We start from the raw sequence: 19040 nt of genomic DNA, 5'->3' as shown, positions 1-19040 counted from the left end.
CTATATAATTTTAAACTGAATGAAAACAAGGTATTAAAAAGAATACTGTGGAAATTATTGTAAGAAAACTGCAATATTTGTAGAGAATATTTTTGACATTGTAAATGATCCAATAGATATCTCAGGACAAATACATATCATTGTTAATTTATACAAGATTTCTAATAGGAGTAGGAATCAGAGCCAATAGTCACCTAACCCTAACCCTAACCCTAACCCTAACCCTAACCCTAACCTGTTCCCAAAGCAACAATTCCTTGTCTGCCTACGGTATTTATAATAATCTAGTAGATGCTTAGTAACCTATGCAGAAGAAGGTAAAGGAAGTGGAGATTTGTAGCAGGTTGGGTTCAGTGGTATTTTACAGATTAAAAATGCAGCACAGTCACACAGGGACATACCCACAGTTGCTTATGCTCAGTTCTTGTGTCCTGCTCCTCCTCCAAGCCTGCCCTTCTTCCAGCGTTCCTGTGCCACTGGGGCTGTCAGCAGCAGCAATGGCTCTGCAAGCAGGATCCACTGGCGCCAGCACTTAGGGGACACTGGCTGTGGCACGGCTTGTTTCCTAGGAAGGGAGGGCAAGGATGCCCAAAGGCTCTTTCTTGGAGCAAAAAGATTAGCCCATCCAGAATTATGTCCTGAAAGAGTTGGCATATGGAGCTGTAATTGGCAGTATGGAGCTACCTGACCCAGCCATGTTACGAGACTGTGGAACCAGGGGAGGTGACCTCTTCACTTGCCTCCTTCAACCTTTTGTTTATAAATTCACACAAAAGATTTCTTCTCTTAAATGGGACTGTCTTGCTTATTTATAGCTTCAGCTAAAGCACCACTGAGCCACACTTCTTCATTGTGCACAAGAAAAAGCAAATCAATAACCTAATTTAAGCAATATACAAAGTCTTCACAAAGCTGAATAATCTATTCCCTAAAATCACACATTTCCCCTTCTCTGTGACATGCTGCACAGGCTTTCACAGTCCCCAACCAATTTGGCTGCGAGGGCAGCACAAGATGTGGTGCCAGCAGCGTGTGTCGAGGGCTGCCTGCTTCAGGAGGGGTCTGCAGCAGCTCCGCACCTTGAACTCGCGTGTCCCTGCCTGCATTTGCACGCACGTCATGCACGCAGCAGCTCCCCCTGCACCCCACTGCCATTCTCCTGCTGGCAGCTCCCCCTCCCTGCCCGCTTGCAGGACCCCACATGACAGCACCGGCACGTGACCCTGGCTCCAGCTGCAGCCGCCAACATCTGGTACCCAAACCAGCTCCAGCCCCAGCCCCTCTTCCCACCCTGTGAGATGGGGACCAAGGGACTCAGTGGGAGGGAGTAAAAGGCTTGGTTTGGGCAGCAGGATCCAACGGGATGCCGGGTGCAGGCTGCTCCCCGCAGTGCCCTGAGCCTGGGCACGCTGTGATTCTGTGCTTCCATGACTGATTCCTTGTACGTGGCCGTGTTTCCCCCAGCTTGGGGAGCAGCCCGAGAAGCCTTGGTCAGCGCTGGCACAGGCTGTGCCCGCTGGCAGCACCAGACCAGGTGCCCCGCAGGCACCGAGGGGTCAGAGTGAGTGCCCAGAGCTTTGGTGCCGAGCCCGAGCCCGAGCCCGAGCCCATCCCTGCCCAGAGCTGCAGAGAGCCTGAAAGAGCTGCTCTGCCAGGGCAGGGAGCCCACATGAGGACAGTTGGGGTGCCCCAGCACCCAGCGCCAGCCCCACGGCCCCTCCAGCTCTGCAAGCTCAGAGCAAGTGGGAACCGCCTGGCTGCCACAGCCACGTGTGATCGCAGTGAATACAAAGAGAGACTGGGCCAGTAAAACGTCAAGAAATGTATTTACAAAACAAAAAAAAAATAAACTAAACAACGAAGAACAACTGTTCTCATCAAAAATACAGCTCTTCTACCTAAAACTACACCTGCACTACCTAAAAGTACTACTCTTATTCTTAAAACTACACCTATTCTATCTAAAACTATAACTCCTATGGAAAACCGAACAATCTTCAACAAAAACAGGAACTCTTCTAAACAAACCTTCAAACTCCAGAAACCTTCCCTCTCCACGAGCCCTGGAAAGAAGCAGCACAAGGTCATTTCAGTGAGGCTCCTGATGGTCACTGTGGTTGCCACATGCTGGGGAGAGCGGGACTCTGCCGCGGGGCACAGCCCTGGCTGGGGCTGGGAGCTGGACTCTACGCGATCAGACTCGGCTCGCGTGTCCCAAAGGCAGCGCAGGGCAGCGCGGTGGTGGCGCTTGTGCCGCCAGGATGAGGCCACCGGGCACCGTGTCCCTGCAGCGGGGCCGTCACACACAGCCCCAGCCCCAGCGTGGCAGCAGCCGACCCCCCCTGACTGCCAGCAGTGGATGGGGGGCACGTGCTGCCTTACCACAGCTCAGTCCAAATCCATGGCATCATCTTCCTCCACCTCCACCTCCACCTCCGTTGGCTCCCCCTGCAGCCCCAGTTGGGTCCTGCTGGCGGCCTCCTCCTCCAGGTCCCGCATGAGTTGGAAAAGCCTAAGGCAAAAGCCAAGCAGAAAAGTGCATTGGTGCTGCCCGGACCAGCAAAGCGCAGCTGTGGGACAGGGGTCTGGGCACCCCGGTCCCCTCTCGCTGCCCAGGCAGAGCCGTAGGGCACTGGGGACCCGGGCACTTCCCCTGCAGGAGCTGGTGGGAGGCCGGGGGCTCCTTGTCCAGCAGCACCCACCAGCTCTGACAGGCTGGCTCCTGCAGCTGGAGGATCCTCTGCTTCCTGCGCTTCAGCGCCTTGCGGGGCGGTAAGGGCTTCAGGACCTGCCAGAGCAGAGAGGACAGGGGTGAGCGGCCGTGCTCCCTGCCTGCGGGGCCAGGGCACAGACCCGGGCCCGCACCTGCCTCCACACCCACTGCCTCCTTACTCTGCGAAGGCAGCCCTTTGCGTCCTCTCCTCCACAAGGGCTGAGCCCGGCCACCAGCAGGACAAAGGTGGACTTCTTTTGGGGCTGCATTTCGGGTTCCAAGGTGGTGTCCAATCAGCAGGGAACAAGGAAATGGGACTGGGAACAAGTGGAAAGGGCTGGGAGTAGGGCAGAAGGGCAGAACAGGAACAGGGCAGGAGGGACAGTTGGGTGCAGGGTGTGTGTCCAGGGGCAAGGCCTGTGCTGTTGCCTGGGTACGGGCAGTTGGCGCTGTAACGCGGGTGGTGACATCACCCCAGAGTTCCAGAACTGCTGCCAGCAGGGTGTGGGGAGAGCCCTGAAGGGGCTGCAGCTCCATGGGGGACACTGGGCAATCATTACATGACCCCCTGAGACAACAGAGACACGCTTTATAGAATCATAGAATAGTTAGGGTTGCACAGCACTCAATCCCGCTGTCCATGTCACCGACAAAGATGTTGAACAAGACTGGTCCCAACACCAATCCCACTCATTACTGGTCTCCAGCTGGACACTGAGCCATTGACCACAACTCTTTGCATTAAGCCATCCAGCCAATTCTTTATGCACCGAGTGGTCCATCCATCAAATTGATGTCTCTCCAATTTAGAGACAAGGATGTCGTGTGGGACAGTGTCGAACGCTTTGCACAAGTCCAGGTAGATGACATCAACTGCTCTACCGCTGTCCATCAGTTCTGTAGCCCCATCATAGAAGGCTACCAAATTGGTCAGGCAGGATTTCCCGTTAGTGAAGCCATGCTGGCTGTCACCAAGCACCTTGTTGTTTTTCATGTGCCTTAGCATGCCTTCTAGGAGAATCTGCTCCAAGATTTTGCCAGGCACAGAGGTGAGACTGACTGGTCTGTAATTCCCCGGGTCACCCATTTTCCCCTTCTTGAAAATGGGGGTTATATTTCCCTTTTTCCAGTCCTCGGGAACTTCACCTGACTGCCATGATTTTTCAAATATGATGGCCAGCAGCTTAGCAACTTTGTTTGCCAGCTCCTTCAGGACTCTTGGATGGATTTCATCAGGTCCCATGGACTTGTGCATGTTCAGGTTCTTAAGATGGTCTTGAACCAGATCCTCTCCTATAGTGGGCCTGAGGTCTTCATCTTCACAGTCCCTGTGTCTGCCTTCCAAGACTTCATACTGAACACTTGATAGGCAAGGAGGCAAGAGGGGCTTTTATGCATTATGGTATATCTTGCTGATTTTAAAAAACAGTTGTAGTGCAAATGAATTGAGTAATGAAATGCATTCATTTAATGGTCATGGAATTAAATGATAGCATGAGTGAGGAAAATAAAAAGTTAAAGCAAGCAGAGTATTTGATGCATTTCCTACTAATATGCTTTGCCATCATTCAGGTTTCAATCTGCCTTGGAGGAAGACTGACACTAGCTCTAAATGAGGCAGTGATCTTTTTACAAGATGAACAAATGCAGGCTGAAGCTGGGTTATGATGCAATCCAGGATCAGGGCACCCAAAGAGGTTTGCATACATAAGAGAGAATATTTTTATCCAGTTTCTGTCATCTTAACATATACAATTTGACCACTGATACTTTTTCAGGTTTACACTGCAGTTCATGACCCACTGCTAAATGTAAACATCAGCAAAAGGCCCAGGCTTCTGATCTAAAATGCATAATTAGAGGTGGAAGTCTCTTTATCTTATTTGCCAAGATAATCTATAATCCAAGCATATCTGAATGTGGCTGAAGAACAGATTTTATACAAGATAGGATGGGTAGATCTGCAAGGAGGATGGAAAATATTTTAGCTTGGTTTCACTAGTTTGCATTCATCTAAGTTCCACAGTAAGTAAAAGGTATTATTATTTAAATAGGACATTTATCTCAGATGTATAATTATTTGAATAATTACATGCAGAGTTGTTTAAATAGGAATGGATAATGAAATCTCATTCTAATTTCTTATAGGTGGCTATATATTCATAAACCAGTCTTCCCTTCTCTGTTCTGGGCTGCTGTGCTCATTTTCTGTGGTGGGGAGGACTTTTGCTCTGTTGGAAGAGCCTGTACAGTGTACAGGAATCCCAGAATGAAAGGAATCTTTGCTCTTAACATGCTTTATCATTTTCTCACTCCTGGTAGTTGCTAGAAGCTGCTTTCCCTCTACCTGCTGTGTTGCAAACATACAGAAGAGAAATCCTTACAGCTGGCATGCTAATAGGATCATCCAAGTCATTAAGGTTTGGGAATCATTAATGCTTTGGTGTCTCCAGCATAACACTTAGCATTCCTCCTGCTTTTGCTTTAACTTGTCTGCATCTCCTGTTTTCCTAATACTATCCATTAGAGTGGGCATTTGGTACTATCATGAAATCATCATTCATTGGTAATTTTACTTAGTGACCGTATTGCCCTAAAACATAAGTTATTATTACAAAGCCTTTACAGTCCATGAATAAAAAGCAGCCTATTTAGATCAGTCTGCAGACAGAACTCACAGTGATGTCACAGTGATGTCTAAGTGCTATATAGCTGTTAACTAATTGTCATCCTTAATGACTGTTAAAAGGGAGGACAAGCAGTTAAGGCTGTGCTTGTAACCAATGCTAAGGGACAGGGCAGAGCTCAGTGGCAGATCAGGGCCCAGCCTGGGACACATACATTAATTTTTATTCCTTAACGAAACAAGGCTATTCTTAACATGTGTGTGCACTTACAAGCTCCCTTCCAGCTGTTTGTATCTTCATATTTTAATTGAGTCATTGTTGATGTAGAAAATACAAAAGTGATGTGTTAATTAAGTTTTCCTGGGCTGCTGAAATATTTCTTTGGAAGAATTTCAGTAAGCATCTTTCATGCAGCCCATAGGTGCCAACTGCTATCATGAACCTGTGTCTTGGTTATGGCAGATAACGTTGCTGACTAAACCTTACTTTTTACATGCAATTGCCACTGGTTTTCAAGGGTTTGCTTTGCTAAGGTTTTCCAAGGTTCTTGGGGGCAGATTGGTTTTTTTGTGTCTTTTTTGTTGTAGATCTGGTGTTTTTTTTCCCCAAAGACAATCCTGTAGCATGACTTCTGAAATGATTATTATTCACAGGTTTCTGTGTGTTCTGTTTATAACACATTTGTTTATAAGATAGTTGGAATACAAGTATGTTTATAACATGCTTGAAAATTAATACTCACATAAAAAGTTTTAATCAAAAATGTGTCCAGGAGACAAATACTCCTCACAGGCTACTACCCTTGGATTTGTGAGGAAATAAATAGCTAGATTACCTTAGGTTAACTATCTGGGCTGGCTACCCAGTGTAGATGCAGCAGCACAAGCTGGGTAACAATTCCCGAACATACAGGCTACAGGCTTTATAATTATTCTAGTTAGTGTGTCTAATTATTGCCTAATTAATGTAAAGTTGTATTTTAAGGCATTATATGGCTTAACATTTTCCTGGCTTTCCATCATCTTACTATTTCTGTGCAGGCAGATCGCAGTTTATATCTTCTGGTAACAGAAGCACAATGACTTGATGTTAGCTCTTCTATCTCAAGCTAGAATCAAAACTGTAATGAATCAATAATGTAAACCTGGGTAGTTGTATCCTCCTATTTACACTTCTTAGTATGAATTTGCTTTTATAATAAAGTAACACCACGGACTAAGTGCAAACTTCCTCTAGAGGACCAAATAAATTTAGGTATGCAGAGGGTTATCTGAGTTCAAACCACACTTACAACTGGTCTGTGGCGCATATGAAGGAAATGGTATTTTCAATATAGTATAAGCTCAAAAGAGACCTGCATAGTAAAAATCCTGGCTGGCACCTCCTTCCTACAACAGGTACCTTAGACACAGAAATCCAGCTCCAGGAAGTAGAACTGAGTCCAGCCAGGTCAGTTGAGAAACACAGCATGCAAAAGTTTCCATTGATATTACCATATATCATTTTCTGTGTGTAAGTAGGGAAGGCGTATCAGTCTCCAGGACTGCTAGATTGCTTATTTCTGTAAGTAATAAAACAACTCTAAGAAATTTAATAGAAGATTAATAAAGTAAGAAAAAAAACCACAATTTTGACATGTATATTCACTGAAGCATTTCAATAAAATATTTGCCTTCTGTCTTGGTTTTTAGTGGCTGGAAATGGATTGGTTGGTTGTGATTAACACTAAGCTATTTTTATCATCTATTGCATCTTAGAAACTTCAAGTTGCTTCTTTTTTTGGGGGGGGGATGTTGGTTTTTTTTGATTGGTTGGTTGGTTTGGTTTTTTTTGTGTGTGGAGAATTGCTATACACAATCACACAACTGATTTTCAGAGGCTTTTGCCATGAAAGAGAATTTTGGCAAGCAAATCACACTATATCCACCTTTCTTTCAAACAGCTATTCGGGTACTGCTGAGTATCCTAAAATACTACTAATAGCAGCTGCTTACGTTACTGTAATCAAAACTGAATAACATTTAACCTTTGTCTGTTTTATTGGCATGGTGATGAATTCTTCCGTAGTTTCCTAGCTTGTAGTTCCTCCTCCTCTTCACAAGATCCCAGAGAGGGCAAGATAAAAACGCTTGCATCATGGTAATAAAGTGTGTGGACACAGCAACAAACGTAGGATGCTGGGCTGAAACTGCAGAGCATCATGTTATACACCATCAGGGGTGTTTTATGTAAGCATTCCCAATGATTTTTGGAGAGGGGCTGAGGGAAAAAATGCATCCCTCTAGAAGTCTCCTGCAATGTGAGGACTGGAAAGGAAAACTTCATCCTCTTCTGCCCAAAGTGACCATTCAATATGCATTTAAATGCCATCTGTACTTCACAGACCTTCATAAGGTCTGGAAAATTAATCCAGACCAGAAATCCTTTCATTGTTGTTTCAACAACCTCCTGCAGACCTGCATTTCCCAGGTAGAACAAGAGGTATTTATAGAAGCTTTCTTCTTTTTGTTTGTTTTTTTTTTTTTCTTGCTTGCTTCTGTGAGCACTCACCAATCTTGCTCTCACACGGTAACGCAGCATGAAACAACCTGCACCTAAGCATTTTTCCTTACAAATTCTGGTTCCTGCTAGTAAATTCCTTTTTAATATTTCTAAACTGCAGACTAAAGGATTTCACTTTTTAAAAATCAGCTTTTTGTTATTGCTAGTAATTCTTCTTGTCCTAGAACTTTTTCAATTTTTAACCTCTTTCCAGAGGTGATAAAAACATAATCTAATAACTTTCTTTTTTGCACCTGAAGAAAAATGTATGTTTTATTGTGATCAAATTTTCATGACCTGCACCATATTGTTCCAGATTAACCCATGCTTTTCAAAAGACTGCGCGGTACACTGGAAGCATCCAGACTAAAGTACATTCACCTTTCAATCTCTTTCAACAGGTTCTCTCCATGGGAATGATGACTGAATACTACCACTACTTTTTTACAACTCTGGTAAGGAACACGAAAGATTTGGAGTGATTTAGGTGTTGTTGTTGCAGAAAAGACAGCTTAAAATTTCCAATTTTTCTAGATCTTTCTTGCCATTATTCAAGGAATACCCTGGACAATGGGTACTAACACTCATTAGTAATGCCAGGACTCACAGTTGTGTAAGGAAGCTGTTTTGCAGTATCTGTGGGGCTGGCTAACACTTTAATACAATGAAAATGAATTGGAGTACTGTGCTTAAGGAGGAGCCATTGGTACAGGTGGATCAGAGTGAAATAAAATAATGAGTCAATGACTTTGCAATGGATCCAAGATCAAGCATCACAGGTGGTGTTGCTCATGTCTAAAATTACTGACTCATAGAATGGTTTCAGTTGGAAGTGACCTTAAGGAACATCTGGTTCCAACCCCCCTGCCATGGGCTGGGACACTTTTCAGTAGACCACGTTGCTCCAAGCCCCATCCAACCTGGCCTTGAGCACTGCCAGGGATGGGGCAGCCACAGCTTCTCTGGCAGCCTGTTCCAGTGTTCACTCTTTGTTCTGATTAACACGCTTCTATAAGAACACAAAATTACATAGGTATAAAATCACCTGGGAAATTTTACACCAAAAGAAAAACCCTACATTTCTTTTGTGGTACAAATCTATATATGGTACCAATACTCTAGAAATACTTGTTTCAGCACATTTTTCCTATATTTTAACTTACATGTTACATATAAATATAACTTAATCGATGCTTGAAGTCCATTTGCATTGTAGACTAAAAAGACAGCAAAGAACCAATATTTCTAGGACAGTTCTAGAGAACTGGATTATATCACGTGCATCTGCCTATTCTTTATTTTCTTTCCATATAAAATTTTATGTGGGAGTGAAAAATCATTTTGAATCCAATGGTCAATTCATTAGTTAGAAAAGACTCTCCAGTTGTTTGGAACTTAAAGTAGTAGCTTGCAATAGTTCTCTTTGAGACCATTTTAACATCAAGAAAAATGTGAAAATGATTACGGAACTTACAGTTTTATACAATAAACAATAAAATAAACATTCTTACATAAAATGATAACCACTGCCAACAATATGCATGAGATAGAACTGAGCACATATTAGAGCAAGGAATAAGCAGTGCTGGTGTTACCTCTGCATTGTGGTATTGTAAATGTTGACATTTTGATGGTTACTGTGATAGTAAACCATGACCAACACATTTGTCATTTTACTGGCCCACTGGAATCAGCAGAAAGTCATTTTGAAAAACAGCCTTCAGGCTTTGAGAAGCAGTTATAGTATTTCCACTGCCTGATAAATACAGCTGTGGAGTGTGCCACACAATTATATCACTTAGAATACCCATTATTTTCCTGCCCTGTAAATGCTGAGCACTGAAGCGCATGGGCTTACTGCACTAGCCTGATACATCCATTAGACATACCGGCAGCAAGTCACCTGAAGGAGGCAAGGCAGGAGAAAAATGGGATTCATAAATAGCAAAAGTTTATTGTTCTCGATACCTATTGGAATTTTCTTTCCCCAGGCTGAGAAATAAGCTTGACACTGGCCAGCTAGTTCCTCGTGTTGGTTTGTCAGAGCTCCAGCACTGTTAAAGGACTGCTATAAATTAAAATTAGATACTGCTGTGCAGGTTTTTTGCAAAATAGTGCTGTCCTGGAGAAATTATTCTTTATGTTCCATGGTTTATGACATGGCTTGTCATAAATTTCACATAGCTTTAGTTTATTCCTATTTAAATCCTAAGTGGTCATGACTAGGTTTTGAAGGCAAATAGAGTGTTCACAGGGAAAAAAAAAACAAACATCAGCACTTGAGCTTTGGGTTGAAAATCAAATGCAATTTTGGCCTAATTTTGCCTTCTGAACATTCTGCTTTAAAAGTACTACATCTGTTTTTGTTTGTTTTCTTAATGGTGATTTAGGATCTATTTGCATTAGACCTCGAACCCTACAGATACAGTGGAGTAAATATGACAGGGTTTCGCCTGCTCAACATCGAGAACCCCCACGTTTCGTCGATCATTGAGAAATGGTCAATGGAGCGTCTGCAGGCACCACCGAAACCAGAGACTGGCCTCCTCGATGGCATGATGACAGTAAGTAAATAGCCACAGTGATGCGGGGGGGGCATCTACCACACATTTCATAATGCTGTTCTATCATATGTGAACCGATCCCATTACTGCTTTATTTTACAATGCAAATGCTGAAGTAGCATCCCCAAAATAGACTTCCTTTTACCTGCTTCTACACAGAAGTGCATTGGCCTCATGAACCAATGTTATACTCATCTGTGTGGCAAACCACTCCCAGAATGTTCTAGAGATGAGTGGCAATACTCCATCATAGTGTCTTCCAGCTAACATCATACATCTTATTGTTGTCAAATGTATATACTGCTGCCTCATTTTTCTCATAATGTCCAACATGGAGTGAAGAACATAAAAATGTTCATAGCACGTGTACAATTTGTAACCTGCAGGGAAAGGTATTGTACATGTGGAAAGGTAATAGCATTTTTAAATTGAAAAAGTGCCCTTTCTCTTCATTTCCATCATCTACAGCAACTCTGTCTTTTAAGGTATAATTCACAGATAAATGAAAGCTATCACCAAGCCAGGAAATTAGGATTTCCTCCCTACCACTACCCCAAGAAGTAAAGTCAAAAATAGGAACAATTACTTGGGCAGTGTGACTCCATTCAGTGTTGCAGGGTGAAGGGTTGCCATCTTTTTGCAATATAAGATAATGTATCTTATGTACTGAGTGCAGTTTGAAGTGTTATGAAATAGACTTTATTGCAGATGATTGATGGGAAAATTTTGAAACATTATAGCATCCTGAAGAGAAATGCATTATGTGTGTTATTACTAGCATTTCAAAAAAGTGTTGCTTGTTTGGGCAGTGCCATTGTGCTCACTCATACACAAAGCAGGGAAGAATTCTGTCCCTGAGAACTTCTGATATGAATGCACAAGATCTACAAGGGTATCTATTCACACATAGCTATTCACCTGCATTCACTCAACTGTCAAACTAAGAAAAGCAAAGTTCCTTCTAGACTTTTAAGCTCTCATTTGTATCTGACTCTTTTCCTCTCCTATTCACCTCTATAATATTTTATTGCCCTTGATGCCCTGAAATAGCATGAGTGCCAGGGAGAGCATCTTCCTAGTTGGCTGTGATCATTTAAATATTCATAGCAAGTTCTGTTTATTCAGTTTGATGGAGAACTGCAATACTGCTGTATTTCATTAGGCAGTAAGGTTATGACAAGCTGTGTAGTATAAGATCAGGATTACATGCCCTGTCGTCAGCTCAGGATTTCTCCCTTCTGTTTCATGCTGTCTGTTTGCCCTGATGTCAGCTTGTGGGAAGTCAGCAGGGCATGACCAAGACAGTATTGAGCTCACATCCCACTTGCCCAAATTGCATACAAAGGCATAGTTGTTCTAATGAGATCTTTTGGTTTCTCTGCAATGATTTAAATAGAACACAACAATCAGAAAAACAAGTTCCAGGACTAAATCTTAGACCCTTTCTTCTTATGCAAAAGTAAGGCATCAGTATAAGGCAATTTGCTTCAGAAAATGAGGTGGGGTGACCTTTGCTTTCTCTGTGTAACCCCAAGCCCTAAAACAGAACAGTGAGTGGAGGAATAAAGGCTGAGGGAGGTAATATAGCCTCCTATCTACTGGATGAAAGGATGGATGAGTAACAAGTTACAAAAACATGAGACTCAAACAGCTGAATCTGAAAGAACATGTCCCCAGTCTAATGTAAAATCTGGTTGTCCATTGTCATTGATGGGAATCTTTCCATTGTTTTTGGATCAGGCTTTTAGTCTCTAGGTCCATTTGGAACAACTATCTGTTTTAAGACACTTGACAGTGAGAGCTGTTATTGTCTCCTCCTCCTTGACTCACCATTTACAATGTTTTCAATTTACTCTGATTGTGGGAGCACTGTTTTGGGCAAACCCTGATGAGTATGTCAAGAGCAATTCCTCATCTGCCATATATTAAGATTAGTTGATAAATTCAGATCACATTTGATTGCCAACAAAAACCTCCAATGCTGATAAGACTGATGCTGTTGTAATTTACTTAGGTAAATGAAACAGACAAAGAATGAAATATATTTATTTCCCAAAGGAATCACATGGGAAATGAATAAAAAATGGATTAGCTTTGCAGTTCATATGAATGAGTCCAGTTTCTCATCTGCTGTTTTTTAAGGTCCCTGTTTAATTATTTAGTAGCTTTACAGGAAAGGTAAGCACTTCATCTTCAGAGCATCCCTGTGCATTAAAACATGATTATTTCCACCTCACACAAGAGAACTGAAACACAGTGCAGATGAAGGCGAGATTTTTCTAAAACTTCTCAGTGATAAAGGTTGACAAGGCATGCAATCTCAGATCGAGGCATCCTTTTAAACCAAGAACCCCATCTCAAAACCCAGAGATGCACAAACAGCATCCAGTAATTACAGTACTATTTAAGATTTAAGAGCTGGATTCATCTGCTCTTAGACAACTACATGTTAGATGGATAAGTCCAACTTCATCACCAAAAAAGACACCTGGAAGAGACAGTTCACCTCTCTTTAAGACAGTATGGGAGGTGTGGCAAGATCTCAATGGGGCCATTTCATATGTTTGTGCCAAAAGCCAATATCCCTGAGGGTAGTAGACACTTAGAGTAGACAACTGCCTGGTGGGATACCTACCAAGTGTTCAGTGGGACTGATTTCCCTGGAAAGCAGGGCCTGCCTACCCTGTGGGTAAGAAAATCCCACAAATGCCATGAGAAGAGTGGCAATGGGGAGCTAGTGTGGGCCCTGCATGGGCAGCTGTCCTACATACCCCCATGCCCTGCCAACCCCCAAGGTGGGCAGACTGGCTTGAGAACCTGAATGGTGCTTTCACCATAATTCATGGAATTGCAAACCTGGAGGTGCTGAGAGTCTTTGGCAAATCCCGTGAGGAAACTATAGAAGACTGATTACTGCTAAGTGCTTGACCCCAAGATGCGTCTGGAGGGTGGGACCTGAGCTGCTGTATCACCTGAGGCTTCTTAAAACCCCAATCTGTGCCACAGAGCCGAGTTACCCATACACTCCTTCCTGTACTGGACCCAGTCTCTTTCTTCCTGCAGCTATCCAATGTAGCTTACTTCCCAATGCTCACCTGAGAATATTCTGAAACTAATATAAGCTTCAAAAAAAAAAACAAAAAAAACTTAGGTTTTCATGGAGAGCCCAGTAGTGGCATTTTCCATAACAGCAGCACAGGAAACTGTTCTCAGTAGAGAAAAGCAGGGTGTCAAAACGTACATTAAAGAAAGCCTTTCTGTTTTTTTTCATGCAGACTGAAGCAGCTCTGATGTACGATGCTGTTTACATGGTAGCAGTGGCCTCCCAGCGTGCCTCCCAAATGACTGTCAGCTCCCTGCAGTGCCACAGACACAAGCCGTGGCGTTTTGGACCCAGATTTATGAATCTGATAAAAGAGGCAAGTGTAGACCATCTGCTTATGGTCAGCATAATCCTTCTTTTCTTTACTGCATTGGCTTGTGTTGTTGCTCCATGCTCTTTGTCATGTGCAATGCTTTGGTTTCTGGCACTCAGATATCCATTTCTTCCTTATCTTTCTAGCTGAGAAACATCAATCTACAGACACTAGGCTGTGGCTTGCATTCTTGCATTCTAGTGGAGACTTTATCTGGTCTTTCAAAAAAAGAGACTGCTAAACCCTAGGAGTGATAAAATCTCAGACTAACACACCAAAGGCTTCCAGTATTTTTTACTCAGTTAATGTCTATTATGTACGTTTATAATTTCCAAAAATACGAAACAACTAAAACAAGCCATTTTAGAAAATGAAAGAAAAGTAAGTCTATAGTTTTGTCCCTGTTTCACCACTTAATTCCAATTGTTTTGCTGATTGCTTGATCAGTAATCAATATCCAGGAAATATTGCAACTAGTATTTCTAAAGATGTAAATAGCTTCATGAAGTAATGCACTATGTTCTAAGAATACATCACTGAGCTATCTTGATCCACAGATGTTCTAAGAAATACACATTTTAGCTGAAATACCTTCACTCTTCCAAAAATTCAGTTTTTATTATGAATTTTAAATGGAAACTTTTACTTTAGGGAAGAGTGTAGAAATGAAAATTGGAAAATTCTGTGGAATATATATATGTTTTTTATCTTTTCCATCAGCTCCTGTCCATGACACAGTGATTCCTATCAAAGCCACCTTCATTCACTTTTGTGTAGGTGGAACAGGATCTGTAGGCTGAGGTACAAGGTAAGAGGTGGCAGCATGTCAGGGCATACACCTGAATCCAGACATATGGTAGGAGCAAACTGAAAGACATGATACATGGTGGTTATAGAACATGTAGAAGAGCTATCATCACCTTCTCCAAACCTTTCCAAGTGAAGTTTTTGGATTTGCCATAGGCAATGCATGGTGATTCACCTACACAGAAAGCATTAAAAGTTTCCGAAACATTACTTTCTACACAGGGTGTTTTATGAATTTTGTTTTCTTGTAAGTTTCTCCCTTTGAAAGTATAAAGAAAATAGTTACTTTAGTACTCAAGGTCCTCACTTTAAGAATTAAGGAAGCTTTGAGATACTTTTTTTACATCAGCACAATCATGGGAATACCCAAAGGAGTCAGGAAAAAAGGACTGGTAAAGATTATTTCTCTCACACTGACATCAGCCATACTGCATCCAGCTTCCCTATTGGGCAGGAGTTGGGAAGATTGTAGCAAGAACAGTAAAAGACAGGAGAAAATTGTCTAAGAAATGTCTGTAATAAAGATGAACTTGTCCCTCCCTCCCTCCCTTCTGAAGTGATCTAAGTGGGAACCTTTGCTGTTCTATTTCTCAACATCAAACTACATGAAGTGCCATTGCCACTCATCCAACTTCTGGTGCGTTTTAAGAATAACTATAATGAGGTTCAAAGTTAGTTAGTTAGTCTGTATCAGTGAATACCCGTGCAGTGGTGACCCACTTATTTTAGGCGATGCTAAGTATATAGCATAAGGATCCTGAATCCTGAGCCAGAATTACTTTTACCAACATCACCAGACCTCAGCAGATCCAATTCAAAGCTTAAAACAGTTAATACATTCACATTTATCATGTACAGTTTGTCTTGTATGGAGTGAGATACGTGGGCTAATTACTGATCATTTTGCAGATAGTGTCTTTCATGATCAGTAAAACACTGATTTAAATGCTCAGAGAGTCTTATCTTTCTGTTGAGGCCAAAAAAGATGTCTGTTAAAAGTAGAAGATAAGGTTTAATAAAACAGCATTACATTTCCCATAAAAGCTATAACAGGTGTTGGAACCTAAACTGCAAATACATTTGGACCTCCTTAGTTCATGTTAGTATCTGGTTTACTCATGAGGGACAGATGAACTTTATAAATTAGAAATCCAACGAGTAGCTGTGGACAAAAAAGTCAAACAAGCAGAATGATAATTTGGGCCCACAAAAATACAATTTAATTTTACTATACTGTGATATGGTACTAACAGTCTGTAAAGGGCTTTTACAGTCTGGTCTGAAGACAAATATTCTATACTGCAGTCTAAACAAACAACTTTCAGACAAAGAGGTTGCCTGCAATGAGTGCTGCAGATGCTAGAGCTTAGCAAGTACTTCAATGGCTCCATGGTGGGCTTTTGCATTTAATTTCAGTGGTGATAAGAACTGCAGTCATCTCATTCGGTTTGTGGGCCAATGTTATAAAATGCCAGGCTGATGATAATAGAAAGGACCTCAGAACCTCCCTGCAGATGAACAGAGGTTAAGATGGAAAGCTTTGTATAGCAAGTCATAGGCTGCTTCTCTCTTCATCAGCAGATGACAGATTTCAGCCTGTCACTGTCCTGCTGGAAAGTCAATGTTCAGGTCATATCTAGTCCTCAGATAAACACAAGTTATGTTCGTCCTGAAAGCAACTGAATACCCTACATCCTCGGGCGAAATATTGCCATCTGATTCAAGCTGATATGAATGTATGCACATTTGAGTTGATTTCTGAATTTTCAGAGTACATGAAAACGAAAGATGCCTAGTTTAATGTGAGAATAATTCTCTCTCAACCTTAAGGCTTCAAGTAGGTGCAACAGGTAACAGCAGTAGCAGATTCACTGCCTGTTTTTCTTAATGACTAAGACGAGGTGCTCCTAGCAAGACTGTAGGAGAAAAGTAAAAATGTCTGAGGCTACAGAATAATAAATTACAGCAACAAAAATGCTCTAAAGATTTCATGAGTTAATGCTGATTGTAGGAAACGTTTGGAAATTTGCAGAGAAAAGCAAGCCTGACCAAAGCCCCCCAGTCCTGAGGATAGCTTTGAGATCAGAAAGGTCATCAGCTAATTCTGAAAAGGAGAATATTATATAAAATAGACTGTCTGGGATCAAAAATCTTCTACGTTAAGATCTTTTTAATGAAAAGTAATTCCTTGCCAGAAGCTTTTGTCTCTCAGTGACCTAATGTCATTCATATATAAATGATATTTTAATCTTTTAGCCCTTTTGGAAGCATTTTGCCCATGCCCAGAAAGAAAAAGGATGTCATTGCCTCTCTTCAGAGAGGGAATAGGCAGAGAAAGGATGATTCCACCTTTCCTGAAAGGAAAAATGTGTGTAAGCATGAAACAGGTGTTTACAATTGAATGATAAAATTTCCTGGTTGTGTCCACTTTAAAGCATGAGATAAGCCCCAAAATAGTGATTGTCTGTCATTCTGTTATCATCTAAACCCATGTGAGCTGTCCTTACTCAAATCCCATAACAAAGAATGACTGCGTAGAGAAGTATTTCAGGAAATAGAGATGCAGACTTTATCTTGAGTGATTTTCTTAAATCTCCTCAAACAGGATCACATGCACAAATCTCAAAGATTAAAAAAAACTAAAGCAGTTTCATCTGCATTTCAGTTTATGCTGTGTTTTTGACAAGATACATTTCAAGCCTGTCTAGTCTGTAGAGACCAGGAGTGAGAGCAATCCATCTAGGATCTGCTTTGCGTGATTCAATACAGCCTTCCTCTCTTAGTGACATTAAAAGCTCTCATGAACCTTCTGAACTAAACCAATTCTTTGTGTAGGCTCATGCAATAATCACAGGAAGCAACAAGATAAGTGGACTGATCATTCAAGCACTACCATGCCTGTCAAACTTTAAAGCCTCTGTCTCAACTTATCTGTAATAATTCTTCTAAGTGAAGATGTTCCAATTAGACTGGAAAGCCAATGTCATTCAAATGCCATCAAGCTCAAGAAACTCCTTAGAACTTATAAAGAGTTTTTTAGCTCTCTGCTGATTCTCATTTCCACAAGTAGTAAGTGATTGCCTCATAGAATGTCTCCAGCCTGTAACAAAGACAAGGATTAGAAAAATCAAGTCACTGAAGAAGCCTGCTTAAATTCTCACATAATTTTTCATTGTTAAAGATTTAAAATGAGACCTTAATCTAGCTTATTTATATACAAGGAAGAATGCTGCAAATGTTGAACCAATTCTACAGTTTTTAAAGCATCCAGCACTGTGTGACTCTGGCCTGTGGATGACACTGCTTCAAAAGTAAAGTAAAAAAACCCACAAATATCCAGTCTGCCCCTGTACAAGAGGACAGTGATTGACTCAGCATCAGGAAATGAAATTATGCAACAAAGACATCCCCATTATCTTAGGTTGTTGTTTTGCCTGCTTTTTGAAACCATTATGATAATTCAGAGTGTGGTACTCTGTATTCTGGTTACATTGGTTATAAAAGATTTTATATCATGTTTCTTCTTTAGAAAAAGGAAAGAGAAGAAAAACCACCGACACCTTGTCCTCTATACAAAACATAATTCCTGGAATCTTTTCTTCCAAACTCAAGGCATTTAAACAAATAATATCTTTGCTCTGTAAAGAAAGATGCCTCTTCATCAGTGTAATTAGGAAGACTGGGAAAAACACTGGGGCATTGTAATTTCCAGTCACCACAAAATGAGCCAGGAAGATCTGCAGTACAGGAAAAGTCTTGACAATTCTCTGAGCTGAACCACTTCTTCACGTAGACTAATAACCATAGAAAACAACAAGATTTGTGGGCTTGGCCATACAGGGACTACTATGACTGTATATCTTTCAAGAATCTAGCTGAACTTATTTGTAATAACTCTTCTGTGTGAAGGTGATTCAGTGTGTTAGTCACTTGCTAGCCCAAAACCAGCAGTACGTATATCTGACCTGTGCTGAGAGTGTACACATGATTTGGAAACTCCTGTCTTTTCTCAGGTATCTGCTATATACAAGCTTATTCAAGACCTGGTTGATCTACAGTAAGAAAGTAGCAGATTTCACTGTTTTCTCACATTTTTTGTGTTGTTTTGCAGCTCTCGGATATAAATAGGTTTTTTTTCAGCACATAAGTCTTTGAAGATTTATATGCTTTAAATCTCTGAACTGTTTGACATACATGCAGCACTTTAGATGGATGGCAAATTCCTACTCTCTAATTCTGATCTACCAGTACAGGCCAGTTTGTTTTGTTCTTGGCACAGAGGAAGCAAGCAACCATCCTTAGGACTGCTAGATTTCCTGGGAAGCTCTGGTGCAGGGAACAGAAGACAGAGCTAATGAGTTGATAGTAGCAT

The 19040-nt window shown here is 41.7% G+C and overlaps 1 protein-coding gene across 2 annotated transcripts in view; it reads left to right on the top strand.

Moving 5' to 3' along the window:
• The window catches only part of GRIK1 (glutamate ionotropic receptor kainate type subunit 1), a 171311-nt gene that overhangs the window by 106465 nt on the left and 45806 nt on the right, over window positions 1-19040 (top strand). For both annotated transcript variants that reach the window (XM_061359011.1, XM_061359012.1), the window contains exons 5-7: window positions 8283-8336; window positions 10272-10445; window positions 13721-13864. In XM_061359011.1, the coding sequence (XP_061214995.1) occupies window positions 8283-8336; window positions 10272-10445; window positions 13721-13864 (372 nt within the window). The remainder of the gene's footprint in view (window positions 1-8282; window positions 8337-10271; window positions 10446-13720; window positions 13865-19040) is intronic.

Source organism: Neopsephotus bourkii, unplaced genomic scaffold (assembly GCF_033783945.1).
Source record: "Neopsephotus bourkii isolate Nb327-2 ecotype Australia unplaced genomic scaffold, CSIRO-AGI_Nbou_v1 NB_962, whole genome shotgun sequence".
In the NCBI taxonomy this organism is placed as follows: Eukaryota; Metazoa; Chordata; class Aves; order Psittaciformes; family Psittacidae; genus Neopsephotus; species Neopsephotus bourkii.
The sequence above is the reverse complement of the archived record's forward strand: the minus strand, read 5'-3'. Positions and strand labels throughout refer to the sequence as shown.